Source organism: Corella eumyota, chromosome 7 (assembly GCF_963082875.1).
Source record: "Corella eumyota chromosome 7, kaCorEumy4.1, whole genome shotgun sequence".
NCBI lineage: Eukaryota > Metazoa > Chordata > Ascidiacea > Phlebobranchia > Corellidae > Corella > Corella eumyota.
Genome location: NC_137496.1, coordinates 5702781 through 5718159, shown reverse-complemented (window position 1 = coordinate 5718159; position 15379 = coordinate 5702781). Strand labels below are relative to the sequence as shown.

General features: G+C 31.1%; 1 protein-coding gene across 2 annotated transcripts in view; it reads left to right on the top strand.

Moving 5' to 3' along the window:
- The first annotated feature begins 234 nt into the window (after positions 1-234).
- LOC145759232 (uncharacterized) overlaps positions 235-15379 on the top strand; it is a 29879-nt gene continuing 14734 nt past the window's right edge. For both annotated transcript variants that reach the window (XM_082573009.1, XM_082573008.1), the window contains exon 1: positions 235-353. In XM_082573009.1, the coding sequence (XP_082429135.1) occupies positions 314-353 (40 nt within the window). In that variant the 5' untranslated portion in view covers positions 235-313. The remainder of the gene's footprint in view (positions 354-15379) is intronic.

Here is a 15379-nt window from a genome sequence, read left to right as displayed (position 1 = left end):
TATTACTAAACTAATGATATTTTAAATTGCTAAAAGTGTTTTGAAACTAGGCCAAATGTTACTTAAAGTTTGTTTATTTTGGAAATAAATAAATTTAAAGTGTTGTATGTTTGAGAATTTGCAGTAAGAAATAGTTTCTAAAATCGACCAAAGTCGGCAGTTTTATATATTTTTTTTATTGAAGATCGTTTAATTTATTGACTATTACAAATTATTTGTTTTATATAGATGTTAATAATTTGATAAATACCTAATAATTGTACATACTCTTACATTTTAATGAAGTTGATTTTGTTTACATTTAATCTTCAACATGACAAGGAAAAAGCAAGGTGCTCCACAAAAGTTAAATGGTAAGTGATTCATGTTACTTTTTATAGTGTTCTTGTAAATATACTGGATTGAATAATATTAAATAAAAATAAATCATAATGGAGCACAAGAAATGGATAAATTGAACTCTAACTTAACCCTTACCCATTCAAAATACAATTAATACTTGCTATCTATTTGATGATTTTATTTATACCATTTATTCGATCAAGTATTTTTATATGTTTTGTTTTTAAATATATATACCATACTAGAAATTAGATTGCAACTTTCTCTTACATTCTCAATGTGAAAATATACTGCAGAGGTTTAAGTAAATAATAGAATAGTAAGACTGTTTTTTATAAAATATTTTATTTTTAATGACTAATTTTTAACATATCGATTGCTAAATTTCTTACAAATCTCATATTACATTTAAAAATGAAATACTAAATTTGTTATATATATATATTTGACATTACAATATCTTTGCCAATTAAATTAGATTAAAAAGTTTATATGAAATGCCCAGTTATCAGAAAGTTACCCATTTTTAAACATTAAAAAGTTACTCTAGAATGTCTGGTATATTTATTAGATTATACAAAAACTATTTAAAAAGTTACAAAAAAATTTATGTATAAATTTTTAAACAAAAATTGTACTGGCCCAAACAACAAAAACTACCATTTGAAAAAATGTCTAAAACTCTTCAAAATATTCAAATAAGTTGTAGAAGCAACACAATAAATTTAAAACAAAGATAGGTAGGCATATATATATATTACTTTTGGTGTGTTTTATATAATATATCTGTTTTTATTATTTTATGTGTTGTGTATTTTTTTACCAACTGTTGCCTTCTCATAGACAATATTGAATTATGGGACCTCATAAAATTTCATTATTTAAAGTAGGGTTACCTGTGTTTGCCAAGACATGTAAAACAAATATAAGGTAAGGTCAGGGTTTACGTAATATGCAATAAACAGGGGTGTTTATTTTTGCAGACAAATTTTAAGAAGGATTACACAGCTAAAATATCTATTTTTTTTGTTTATATCTTTATTCTAGATGTGGGAAGGTCGAATGTGCGACCTAAACATAGAGTAACATCTGTTACTCCGACCCAGTCTCGAGTTGCCTTTTAGCAGTTTGGGATATTATAGAGATTATAATTGCCCTGTAATTATGCTGCTGATTAAGTGCTGGCTTTGCAGGAGTTTATACCGTTTATAGCGCCTTACACAAGGGAGAGCCGTGGGGATTGAACCCACGACTTTATGGTGGTGTAGCAAGTGTTCTTACCACTACACCTTACTGCCGATATTACATACCTCTGTATTTAGAAATATTGTGGTTATATTTTAAATCATAGGTCCCCAAAAACACTATTTATCTTTTTGGAAGTTTTTTTTTTTATTTTCCATGGACCATTAACAGTACCAGTTTAAAAACGATACCACAAACAATAATATATTGCAGATGAACAAATGGCAAAACTAAGTTCATCTTTAAAGCAGTTGAAACAAACAATATAAATTATACATTTTTTACACGTGGTTTTATATGATTTTTTTTGCGCGAATGACTTGTCGACATGGCCTAGTTTTGCGTTGGCCTACCTACAACCTAGCTATCAATCAAAATCCTCGAGTATATGCGCCGCACCCAACACAGATGTGTTATAAGAGGTCTTGAGCGTTTTGTTCCTACGAAAAAGCGCTTGTTTTTTAGAGACGAGTTCAGTTATAGTTCAAACGCATGTCAGCCTTGTAAAAATACAATACCGAAAATTCCAATATGGTTTAAAAACGTCATAAATTATTGAAAACGGCTATTATTAAGTCACTTAGAGTCACTTTAAGCCATCTTGTGTCATTTATATAATTTGTAATTGGTGTTTATGTGTTTAGGTATGCAATTTTTTTGCGAGTCAAATGGTTTTGTTTAAAAAAAATCATGCTTTATTTTTAAAATTTAAACGTGAATTTTTGTCATCGTTGTCCACCTTAAGGTTTTAGGTTTTTATATTTTTGTTGTGAAAAGATGTGCTCTTTGTACGTGTTTTTGAGTTATTGGTAAACCCCAGACTTACAGAAGAAAAAGTGTAGCATTGGCGCGGCTCAAGTCCGCTGCCATGATCGGTATAGCCACACTATCAAACGCAATTTTTGCCATCTATGCGAAATAGAGATTGGTGGCCGATACATATATGTATGCATATTTAATTTAAAAGCGTTTATAATAAAAAAAGACTGTTTGTGGTGCATGGGTAAATATCGCGGTCAAATATTAGTTGCTAGTTGCAACCTTATATTCCAACAATTAAAATACAGTTTGTCGGCCAATAGACTAATACTGATAATGCCGCGCTAATGGTTAAAGGTAATCGCGCCTATTTTGCATTGATAAACACCATCTATCAATTTTCACGTGATCGACGACATCTAGGCCTTAATGATTTCGCTTTATTAATACGATGCGTCTGTAAATTGATAGCAACAGCCCCTCGATCAATTTTTCTCTTCCACAATAGTTCTGGGGACGATTCGACTCGCGAAAAGATTAATCGCGAAAATTTCTGAATTCAATGCAGTCTGGTTATGGTAGCTTGTAACGGCGCGCAGGTTTGATGATGGATTGTAATGTTGTTGGCTGTCTGATTGATCGGACGCGTGAAAAACAATTAAAAGTGACATCGCCGACTTGTGTAGGGGGGTGATCGATGTGTATAGGTTATATTACACAAACGCTCGAGCTACTAATTGTCATGAGCGATGCATTAATACAGCATATGTGAAATGGTTAATAGAGGATTTACTGTGGTGTATTTTTCAACCATCAATCAAAAAGGAACTGTAAAAAATTAAGGTGGATATGCTAAATGCCTAATTTTTTATGTATTTTAAATAATCATTTAAGTTTTGATGAATTTTTACGTTTTCACGAACTTCTGCTATTTTTACCAAAAACATTGTACAAAAGTTACAATACTTTTTTTATATGGCTGTTGGTAAAGCGATTTTTCCTTATAAATAGACTTAAAATTTGCTTTACGTGAATTATAATATACTTAAAAGTTGCGATTTATCTAGTCAATTCAATAAGTGTGTGTATTCACTCGCTGGGTGGCGATAAAGGATGCTTTTTTAGTTTATAAATTTATTGCGCTGGCGAACTTAAAGTTTTCAGGTTCGAATCCCATCAATTTCTTACGATTAACCAATAAGTATTTAAAGACAGCTCATACACGTCCAACTTGCACATCCTGTTTTATTAACAATTTTAAGCTTAAATGAAAAAAATGTATCTATGTCTCGAGTAAAAACTCTTAATGTTTTACTTGCAGTTACTGCGTTTTAAAATGTGTGAATTTTTTGTATTTATTTATTTTTAATGTGGTTGTCAATCGGTTTTAAGCTCAACAGGAGTGTATTTTTCTTATAGCCCCTTACTTAAGGGGGCATCGTAAGGGAAGAAGTGGCAATCGAACCTAGTACTTTATGTAGCGAAGGCAAGTGTTTTAACCCCTACACCACGCTGCCGGTTAATGACCAATCAAAGTAAGCGACGGATATGCCATGATAACATCATAAGATTTGCTGACAAATTATGTTGATGTATATATGTATCTGTTTGTATAGTTGTTCCGGTATAACATGATTTCCTCTTGTCGTTAGTTTTGTTTTTACAGTTTACATACCTTTTTGGCTTGGCAACCGTGTCATTAAATAAACTATAGGATTTTGTTAAAATTTCAGCCCTACAGTCGATATTTTAGTTTTTGTAATAGGGTTGCAACTCTCAAATTATATTTTTTTCTGATAATTTACCCACGCACCACAAACGGCAGTTTTTTTTTATTTCGTTGGCCAATAAATTAGACATAAACATAAATGTATTTTTATTCATCGTCTCTTCCATTATACATAGATAACTGTAAAAAAAATAATTGCTGCACCCATACTATCGTTTTTTTTTAACATAAATTCAAGCAATTGTTTTACGACCTACTTTAACAAATGGGGTTGCATGTATATAAGGGGATAGAAAAAAATAAAAAAGGGTAAATGTAGGGACAAGAGAATTTTCTCTTTATATTGCGTTTCTTAAATTTTATTTTCTATTTTCTTTAAATTTGCACGACTTTAAAACAAGCCTAGACTATTCACTAAAAATCCTCACTCGGTAAACCTAAATTATACTAAATTAAAATTGTAAACGAGTAAAAAATCTAATCGCGTGTCGATTTAACGTTAACGTAATTATACCTTAAACAATTCTGCATCGAGATGCTATTTATAAACTCCTGTTTAACTTGTTTATTCGTAAATTAAATCGGAATTTTATCCAGTTGTGGTACACGGCACGTCGAATAGCACTCGTCATACATTTGGTCGTCTCCTTCGAGCTGTCAGCGCACTTGTCAAGTTGTGTACTTCAAATTACAACTGGATTTTTAATGTGGTCTGGCATAGGCCACCGTGTATCTGCAGCGCTGAGGGGGGTCTTGAATTTTGGTGCTGTTTCTCTAGACTTTTAAGTGCGCGTTTTTTGCGTTTTGAAGGTCGCGCGTTTATGTATTGCCGAGTTGTGGGCCTTTTTAGGCGGAATTGTTATTTTCTTCTTAACGTTAACTGATCAAATGAGGCAGTATAATTACGATAGTGGCATATTCTCTTTTAAATTTAAATATTAAGTCTGTAGGCTTAGGTAAAATGGCCCTTTTCTGCATTTGGTAAAGTTATAATTGACTTAAATGTTAAAACCGTAAATTGTAGCTTTAAATTAGAATATTAGCAACAGATTAATTAAAAAACAGCTTCGTAAAGACAGCCTTGTCAATTTTTATATATTTTGAAAATATAAAAAAGACAATAATATTAGCGACAATAGTAGATACTTAATTGTTTTTTTTTAAGAAAACTTTCTATTATAATTGATTTAAATTTTACTAATTTAAGTTGACAATGTTGAAGAAATAAAAAAAGATAACATTTCTATTTAATTAAAAGAAAGTATTTAAAAAGTTTAAACAATGTAATTTTCAGCCAACACTTAACCAGCAGCTTAATTATCAGGGAATTATAATTTATAATATCCCAAACTGAATTGCTACTCAAGGCTGGGTCAGGGTAACTGGTATTGTATTATGTTTAGGTCGACCTTCTCTTATTAATTATAATATAAATCAAGATAAAAAAAACATATATTAGTAAAATAACATGAGGTCGTGGGTTTAATTCCCACTGATCTCATGCTGTAGCGCCCTTGAGTAAGGCGCTACAAACGGTATAAACTCCTGCTGAGCCAGCAATTAATCAGCAGCATAATTATTGGGCAATTATAATCTATATAATATCCCAAACTGCCACAGGCAACTCGAGACTGGGTCGGAGTAACTGATGTTACTCTATGTTTAAGTCGCGCATTCGACTTTCCCACATCGAGGATAAAAATATATTCAAAAAAAAAAACTTGATTTAGTAAATTAATTATTACTTATAATTTATTCGATAAACTAAACTTTAAAAAAATTATCCTTTTTTTTATAATCAGTAACGAACACATACGGCATGTCTATTTTTAAAATTCACCAAAAATCCTCGATACACATTTATCAGTTTCAAGATTTTTGACAGCAATATATCGTAATATCTTTAATGGCTTTCTTTCGACGAAAAAGCGAGCTACAAATTAGCTCATTTATCAGCAGTTTTTTTCCAGAAATTGACAGTATCTGATATTTCGAGATGCGCTCTGCGAATTTCCGAACTAAATTAATCATATTCATGTGTGTTATTTAGGGATTTAAAAATATACCTTTTTGTATTATCTGTAACGTTGCGAATTAATCAATTTTATCAGTAAATTAAAGGGGAACTGAACTGAAGAAATTTTGGCGAAACATTTTAAATGCGATTTTTTGCCGTTATAGACGGTTTAACGCTTTAATTCACTATTATTACATACTAGAAATTCTTTTTAATTACATTATAAGTTAGTTACAGTTTAAATAACTAATTTGGACGAATTATTTTTTACTATTTCAGTTCCCCTTTAAGGAATTCAGTTCTGTGTTTTTGTTGGATTACTGTCATATGACCGAAATTCTTTTCACCAAATGGACATTTGACTTAAAATTATATTACCGAAAAAGCAAATCCATTAAAACCCCCTTGTCTGGACAATGCTTTTATTTTCTAAAAAACTCAACCTAAATTTCGGTAAAAAGTCGGTTTCAAAATTTGGGTTTTCGGTCAAATTATTTTCGGTTATACGGGATAATACCGTTTTCAGTTTTCAAAAAACAGTCTTTATTGCACAATTTTACGAAACATTAAGTAATTATAACGTCTTGTGATTGGCACACAGGAATTAAGCATTTCTTAGAAATTGGACTTGTTGATTAGAAAAACTCAGTTTGATTAATGAACTTTTTGACAGGTTTTGATTTGTTTGTTTTCGAGCGCCCTTTTTGAAAATGTCAATTTTAACGATTTCTATTTTTATGTGCTAGTTCTTGTCGAGTCTTATTAAGGTTTGTACTGTAAGTTTTTGTGTGTTACTATAGCACTGTTTGGTTAGGTATGTCAGTGGTTTAAAATATGGAAATTTTATTTACAGTAGCCTAGTTTTGTGAAGTAAAGTACAAAATTAGCTTAAAAAATTTGCAAGTTGTTTGGTTAAAATCTTGATAGATTTAAGCAATGTTAACAGTATAACTCTAGTCTAGTGGTTTTAGAAATTTGTGTAATAGAAGCAAAAACGTTTTGGGTGTATTATTTTTGTATATATCTTTATCCTCGATGTGGAAAAGTCGAATGCGCGACTTAAACATAGAGTAACATCAGTTACTCCGACCCAGTCTAGAGTTGCCTGTGGCAGTTTGGAATATTATAGATTATAATTGCCCGATAAATATGCTGCTGATTAAGTGCTGGCTCAGCAGGAGTTTACACCGTTTATATTACTCAAGGGCGCTCCAGCATGAGATCAGGGAACTGAACCCACACATGTTTGGTGTAGCAAGTGTTCTTACCACTACACCACGCTGTCGGTATCTTGTAAATACTACAAAATAGTAACTAGCAAAAGACAACAGATAATTTAAACTAAAGCCTTCAGTCATGTAAACAAAAACGATTTTACCTAATAGACATTTGACCAAAAACCGTATATCCAAAAGCGGCATTTTACCGACAATAAGACATTTCCTATTAAGTCTCTCTTACCCTTACCCCCTTTTTGGAAGACAACCTTTAAATTCTGAAAACCGTTGATTTAAATTTCAGTAAAACGTCATTTTCAAAATCTCGAATTTCGGAAAATGTTCAATCAGTCAAATGGTTTTCGGTAATACGTGCAAATACATTTTAAGCGACACGTTTATGACGTCATAAAATGGTGCAAATCTTTGTAAGTCGACTGCATCTAGCGTTGGACTAAAAAGAAGCACTTTGTTTCTATTTCCCTTTGTTCCTGACCTTGTTTAACGCCAATCAATCCGCGTCGTCCGAATTGTCGTTTTATTGCCCCCCTCTTATTATACGACTTCCGGTCGACTTGAACGAGTAATTGGAGATGGATTAGGTCGCGGGGTTGTCACTTTGGTGCCCCGAAGCTTGGCCCTGTCACCTGTTTTTGCTTTTATTGTTTAAATTTGAATTGATTTGGCGTAACACTTAATGTAGGATAAAGAAAAATGAGAAAAACAGCGGAGTTAATTGTAAATTTAAATATGGTAAGAAAATAGAAAAACAAGAAAATAATAAAATATTTTTTCTTCCCTTACTCCAAAAATAAGATTTTTAGAAGATAAAAATACAATATGGATAATTAAAAGAATTATATATTTAAAATAAAAAAAATAGTAACTTACCTTTGCCCTCTATTTTAAAGGCTGTATAAAGGTTTATAATCAAAACTTTTTTTTCTTGTTTTTTTTTACCAAGGACATGAACTAAATTTACAAAAACTATTTTTAGTAAAACGCTTTATTACTATCATAGTATCTTTGACTGTGCCAAGACCAACTTTAAAGCCCAGTTACTTGTATACATATATATTGTAAACGTTTATATATCTAAACATTTAGCCTTTAATGGCCTTAGCCTTTGTTGATAATGGAGTGTATAGTATCTTAATATGGTTTGTTCGTGATACAGATTAAGTAAGGCCTAATATTTTTTCGAATTCTTTAGTAAAATTGTGGCATTTTGGTCTTGCTTTTTAGACGTGTCTGTTTTTTAGTTTTTAGTATAGCTAACAATTTTTTTTGTTTGTTATAAATCATGATTACAATTTACCGAAAATTTGTTGCCAAAATTATCGACCTTTCCGCAATTTGACAACTCCGGGATTTTTTTACGATTTTTTTAGCCGTTTGTTTGACTGATTGGTTTGGCAATCGGAAAAGAGGGTCGTAAAATGGATTCTATCGGGCGGTTGGGCTGGCAGTTTTATGGTTATGGATAGGGTCTTGAAAACGCTTGTGCTTATATTGAATTTCACCTGTTCGAAATTAAAAAGTCGGAGAAAAACGCATCGCTCAAATGACAACTTAATTTTAATAAATTGGCTCGTCGCCCTATGTAATAATCGAGTTTTAGCGGTCAAATTCATGATATAGGACCACACAAAGGTTCTAAGCACCAAAAAACCGCATTTTTTATATTTAAATTGCCTAAAAAATTAAAGTGTTAAATTAAAGGGTTTTGTAATTTTGTAAGTGATGTATATAGCACGTTAGTATGGTTGACAATGAATCACAAAATGGCTTTAGAACCTTTAAAAAATGTCTGTGGTACTTACAATTTAATTTTTAAAAAGCTGGACAATGATTAATATAAAAAAACAGGTTACCATATTGTTTCATACACGCTGGTACTTTTTACGTCATCACAATCAGGGATTTCAAAGTTGTATAACTTAAAAAGTAAGTGAAATTATTTGAAGTTAAAACCATTTTAGTGTTCAGTAACACCAACTTAATTATTTTTTGAGTAAAAAAATATCGCTAATATATGACTTTAACTAAATAACAGAATACTGTCTATTTTTAAAAAAATAATAGGAATTTTTTTGTTTATATACGCTATCATTTAGTTATTGGTACACTATAGAATAAGTTAAAATTGTTTAATAAAGAGTAATCTAATATTTTTTAATATTGTTACACTTTAACTTATATTTAAATAAAGTAACGGTAATTATTTAATGATAATATCATGGAAAAAATTAACATTATGGTTTAATACGTACACCAGTTGCTAAATTTATGGAATAGTATGACAAAACACACAGAATTTTAGAAGATCGATTGAGCTTTTTAAAAACTGGTCAGGGCCAATAAAAAATTTCGTTTATTTTAATTTCCTGTATGTTTATGCTCAACACGTTAACTCGATAACATAAAACCACTTACGTTTGTGGCGGTTTTCCAAAATATGATTTACTGCGGCCCGCCGCCATTACTTTTCAAATTTATCATCGTACAGCAGTTTTAATTTCCTTTTTGAGTAACCTGATATTTGTAATTGAACTGGCATTGATTGCGTTACCGCACTAAGGTGTCGTATTTATCAATCTGACAAAGGTAGTCTGGCTTTAAAAATGATAGTTTAAATAAATTTAATATTTTGCTATAAAAAATGGGACAAGTTACCCTATGGTTAGTTGGGCTATAAGGCAGGTTATCTTACGTTGAGGATAAATTAGTTTTTAAAAACGGCGCGAAAAATATTAAATATTAATTAGTTTAGTCATGGTGCTTTTATGGGTAGTAATTCGACACAGTTAATTCGACACAAAAATGTGTGTTTTGTCTTTTTTAAAGTGTAAAGTCGGCTTTCTTACAAATGCTCATTAATTGGCTTTGTTTTTTTTTGAGTCACAACCGTTGTATTTGCACTGTAACACAAGTCTTGAATTTGAGGCTGTCAGAATGGGATTAGCAATGACGCTGGCTTTTTGATCTGTGCCCCGATAGGCCTGTATTTTATTTACTTAGGGCAGTTTGCGCGGTCGTGTTACCTTTACGGCCTGCCGTAAACCTAGCCTCCTTAAACCCAGTCACTTATTCAAGAGCGATCGCTAGGCGAAAGGCCAATTCACCTTTCGTTGAACTGCTTATGTAGAGAGCCATAGAAACAAAATAATAATACTACTTGCAAAGCGAGGTCTTATGACGTAACACGAGGGTTTGATGTTTTGCGACAAGCGCGAAAAAGGGAAGTTTTTTGACTGATTTTACAACGCGAGAGAGCGGGCGACACTTCTGTAGTAAGCTAGCACGCGCGAGTGATATGTACTGCAAACAGTAGGCAGGTAGACAGGTAGACAGGTTGAAAATTTAAAATACAGGCCTCTTCTTTACATAAAATCAGCATAAAAAAGACAGTTGATTTACTATGGGGGTATGTAAACTGTCCATGCATAGAAAAAACAATTTAAATGGTATTTGTCTAAATATATATATATTTTTTCCTTGTTTTTGGAATGGCATTTGTGACTGTCACGCAATTTAAATATAGCTTAAAATTTCGAATTTTGACAACCTTAAGTCTAATACAGCTTTAAAGATTGACCGTTTTTTAATTTCGACATAGTTTTTATTTTTGGGCAGAAAACAACTCTTAATGAAAGTTAATTTGCGAAGAAACATTATTGAAATTAAATAAATACGCTTTTTAGTACAGTTAGTTTATACAAAAAAAATGTTTATGTTTAAATGTTGTCCTTTTATTGAGGATACTATTTGTTATTAAACCAACTTATTGTTTATTGTATTTTAAGCTATTAATCGAAGCTATAAAGTCGTCTAAATTTACGTCGAGGATAAATAAAAATATAGATAGAAATATATATCAATTTGTTTTTCTGTTCATTTGTATTACACGGTCGCGCGACATTTTTTTATGCTTTTCACGGTTTTCCATTAGATAAGCAAGTATTTTCTGAGGACCTTTTAAAAGCGAATCTTAATGGAATATTAATTACGATGTGCCAGCGTACGAAATAATTGATTTATGAGGGCTTGTCGTTTTATGTTGAGCTTAGCTGTTCGGCTTAGCAAAACAACCTAGCTGACTTCTTAGAAGCTATACATCAACTTTTGCGATATTTTTGATCGAAGTTGGGCCTTTTACTTATACAGTCAGCCTTTCTAGGTTTCAGTAGGTAGTAAGTACAGTTTTCGGAATTTTTTTGCGAGCTCGCGCTATTATTTAGGCAAAGCTGTCAGCGCTTTGCCATATAACTGGCACTGAGAAAGGGCAGGCCAAATGGAGATTTATTGTCGAGCCCTGCCAATCCATCACGCATTCAAGCCGCTCCGGCGTTTCTAATGGCGCCTTCGCTAACTCGCAAAATAAAAATCCAACGCGCTCGCGATTCCGGGCGTGTGCGCACGCGCATCACTGTCAATATCTTACCATCAATCAAACGCATTGGTCGAAATGTAGTCAGTCCCAGTTTCGATTTATTTTGAGGTCAACAGGTCGACTCTAATTTCTCGGGCCTTTAAGGATCGATCGATCGCAGTATATTTGCTCGCTGTTAATTATATATATGGTTCGTGTCGCTTTCGGTTTTTGAGTTAGTGTCAATTTATTAACGACATATTTTGATAATATACAGTTTATATATTTATACTTATGTATATATATATATATACATATGTGTGAGATTCAAACGTATATAGGTTTAATTAAAGTTTAAAGTGTATTTAATATTTTGATTTAGTAGCAATGTAAGGAAATTGAAAATTGAAAATTAGCAAATGTAAGGAAATTGAAAATTGAAAATATGAGTTGGGTTTTATGTGTAACTTTAATAATAAATATATTAACATATTGTGATATTGTTATAGTTGGATTTAAAATTAAGTTCAATAGTATTATTATTAAAAAATTTATAGGTATAGGCATATAGTCTAAAAGCATAGTTGTTAAATTTTTTTAGTGCATATAAGTTTTATTTTATATACAAAAAAAGAAAAATTGAAAGTAAAAATGGGGGAAAACTCGGAATTGGAAGACAAAAAACAAAAATATTTAAAAAAAAGTGAAAAAAGTTAGTTAAATTTTTAGGATAATTTTTCTGTTTTTCGATTCCGAGGTTTCCGCGTTTTTCATTCCTTCGCATTCCCACTTCTGCGTCCTTGTGTTACCGTCTAAAGGCGTAAATAACAACATCAAAGTTATGAGTCACATTTCGTCTTGTTATCGCAGACAAACAAACAATATCTAAATCAAAATCATTTTCCTTGTTTACTTAATTACTAATCTCCTAAAAACAGAATACGTAAATTAATTGTTGTGGTGGCCGTCGTCACGTGGTCTTCAGGTCTTAGGCTCGAATCCAAATGTGTTATAAGAATTACTTTGAGTTAGGTGTTTTTAAGGTTGGGTTTAATTTGCCGCGCATTTGAAGAATTAATTTAGGTGAACGATGTATTACCATGACGTGGTCTTAAGGTTCAGGGTTCGATTCCTAATGCATTTAATTGCTTACTTTAAAATATTTTTGTTTTGTCATGAACTTAAGGTCCTGGGTTCGATTGCCAGTTACATTCAAAAATTACTTTACCTTGGCTTTGTTTTTCATATGCGTTAATAAATTCGAACTGAATTGCGCAATGATATGTTGGTGCATTGAAAAAATGACATAGTTTATATCATGATTTAAAACATTTCCAAACTATTCAACTTTTACACATTGTTTTATGGTATATTATGACGTGGTAACCAAACGAATTTTTTTTAAATATTTTTTTTCGTCTGTAGCCTTTACATTAGTGTTTTGAATTCTTAAAATAAGTAAAATGTTAAATTATTGTTAATTTTCAGGTCACAGGTTTATTAATGTGACAATAAAAAGACATAACTAACGAAATTTAATGCATATCGTTACGGTTAAGTATACCATTAATATACCATAAAACCATGTGTAATCATTTTTTACTCATAGTCTGGTTTAAACCCTAATTTTTGGTATGGTACTTATGTATTGTTTACTCTATATGTTACCTTGTTAACGTTATTGGGTAACAATAAGCAGGGAAATATACATTTAATATAATTTAGTCGCCCGTCTGATATTTAGGAAATTCGGCGCCGTTTTTTTTATGCCAAATTAATTTTTTTCTATTTGGTTACTTATTTATGTTGTCCAAATACTACCCAATATTTGGTAATTGAGTATATCCGCTAACATAATACGCAGGTCGTAGAGAGGTCACCCTTTAAACTTAAACCCGACTGATTGGTCTTCAAGTCGTTACGTCACACTCGAATTTGTCGTTTGCATGGTCACGTGACCTAATTTCAAAGCGAGCGGCCGGTTGTATCATAAGGGCATGTAAATAAACATAACCTGGGTCAATTGTTAGAGCTGTCAATCAAACGTCAGATAGCGGAGACTTGTCAATTAAATAGGTTCCATTAAAAAGGCTTTGTCGTTTTTTAGCAGACAATTTAGTTATTAAGTGAATTCTGTGATTTTATTGTTTATATGTATATGTAAACTAAGTGTGGTTTATATTTAAGGCTTTTTGTCTATTTTTTTCGACTTTTTTTTATCTAGTTTTACTTTAAACATTTTTTGTTAAATAACAAAAATGGTGTATCAAAAAATCAAAAAAATAATATTTAAAATAAAAAAATAGTTAATATTTATTAATTTTTGCTAAATATTTGGTATATATAAATAAAATTATAAACTGTAAAACTTAAATTTACTTTAACAGTTTTAAAGTTAAAATCATGTTGAAATTTTTTTTTAAATAAAAATTCAGCCGGCTTTTATATTAAACGATTAAATTTACAAATAAAGTAACATACTAAAAAACATTAGTTAAATTGGATAACTACTAATCCAGTAACCCGCTTATTCTGGCAGTTTATAAACTGCTTATATGCCAGAAAACTCGCGGAATTGACTTAGCATTTATCGAAACCATTTCTAATGCTTGATTGATAACGTCAATTTGGGAATAACAATTTGATGTGAAAGACAAAAAATTGAAGATCGATAATTAAAACGACGCTTTGGCAGGCCAGAATTTATTTTAGACAAGATTAAATGATGGTTATTGACTTTTTGTGAAGGCGTTTTATTTTAAATATTTTTTTTAATAAAGACAGCGAAAAATTTCAAAAAAGAGTGTTGTTTTTTGTAGCTTGTTTATATTTAAAATTGCAATGGAAGGATAAACTTAAAAAAATTGAAAAATATAATTAAAAAAAGCTACTATAATCTATCTCAATCTTTTATTGAGAGCGATAGACAAGAGTGTACAGCATAAACTTATTCTAATTATCTTAGTTATTTTTTCTTTTTCCGGTTTTCCGAGTCTGAGTTTTTCCCTGAAAAGGAATCAAATATTTAGATGATAAGAAAGTTTTAGAAATAGTTGGGTTATTGCATTTATAGAAAGTGTCAACATTGTTTATAAACTTATGCACGCGGCAAAGGGGTGGTACTTCACGACATAAGGTCCTTGCTTCGATTCCCACTGTTCCCATGTCGTAGCGCCCCCAAAAAGGCGCTATAAACAGTATAAACTTCTGTTAAGCTAAAAACCAATCAACACATTCATTATTTGTTAGTAATAAATAATTTAATCAATGCCCCAAACTGCCACCGACTGATGTAGGTATTGTTACTCTATAGTAAGATCGTAAATAAATAATTTTAAAAACAAGCTTAATCTAAAGCGTGTCTAACAATCAGTATAAGTGCATTATAATCCGTCGCATCAAAATGTCAACTCTTTTGCAATATTGATGTTATTGCAATTGGAAATTTCTCAGTGAGTCATTTTGTTACCCAAAAAATGACAACAGTACTGTTTTTATTAACATATATAAAGATTTTTACGTTTATAATATTGTGATAGTTTAAAGCTATTCCAGGGCAGTACAAATTTGTAATTTTTATCAGAAATTGTATTTTCAAACCAGATATATAATAAATGACTTAGTTAAGATACCTAATAATGCAAGACTGTTGCAAAAAGGATTTAGAATAACATTCACAGCAGACAGAATTAAAATTA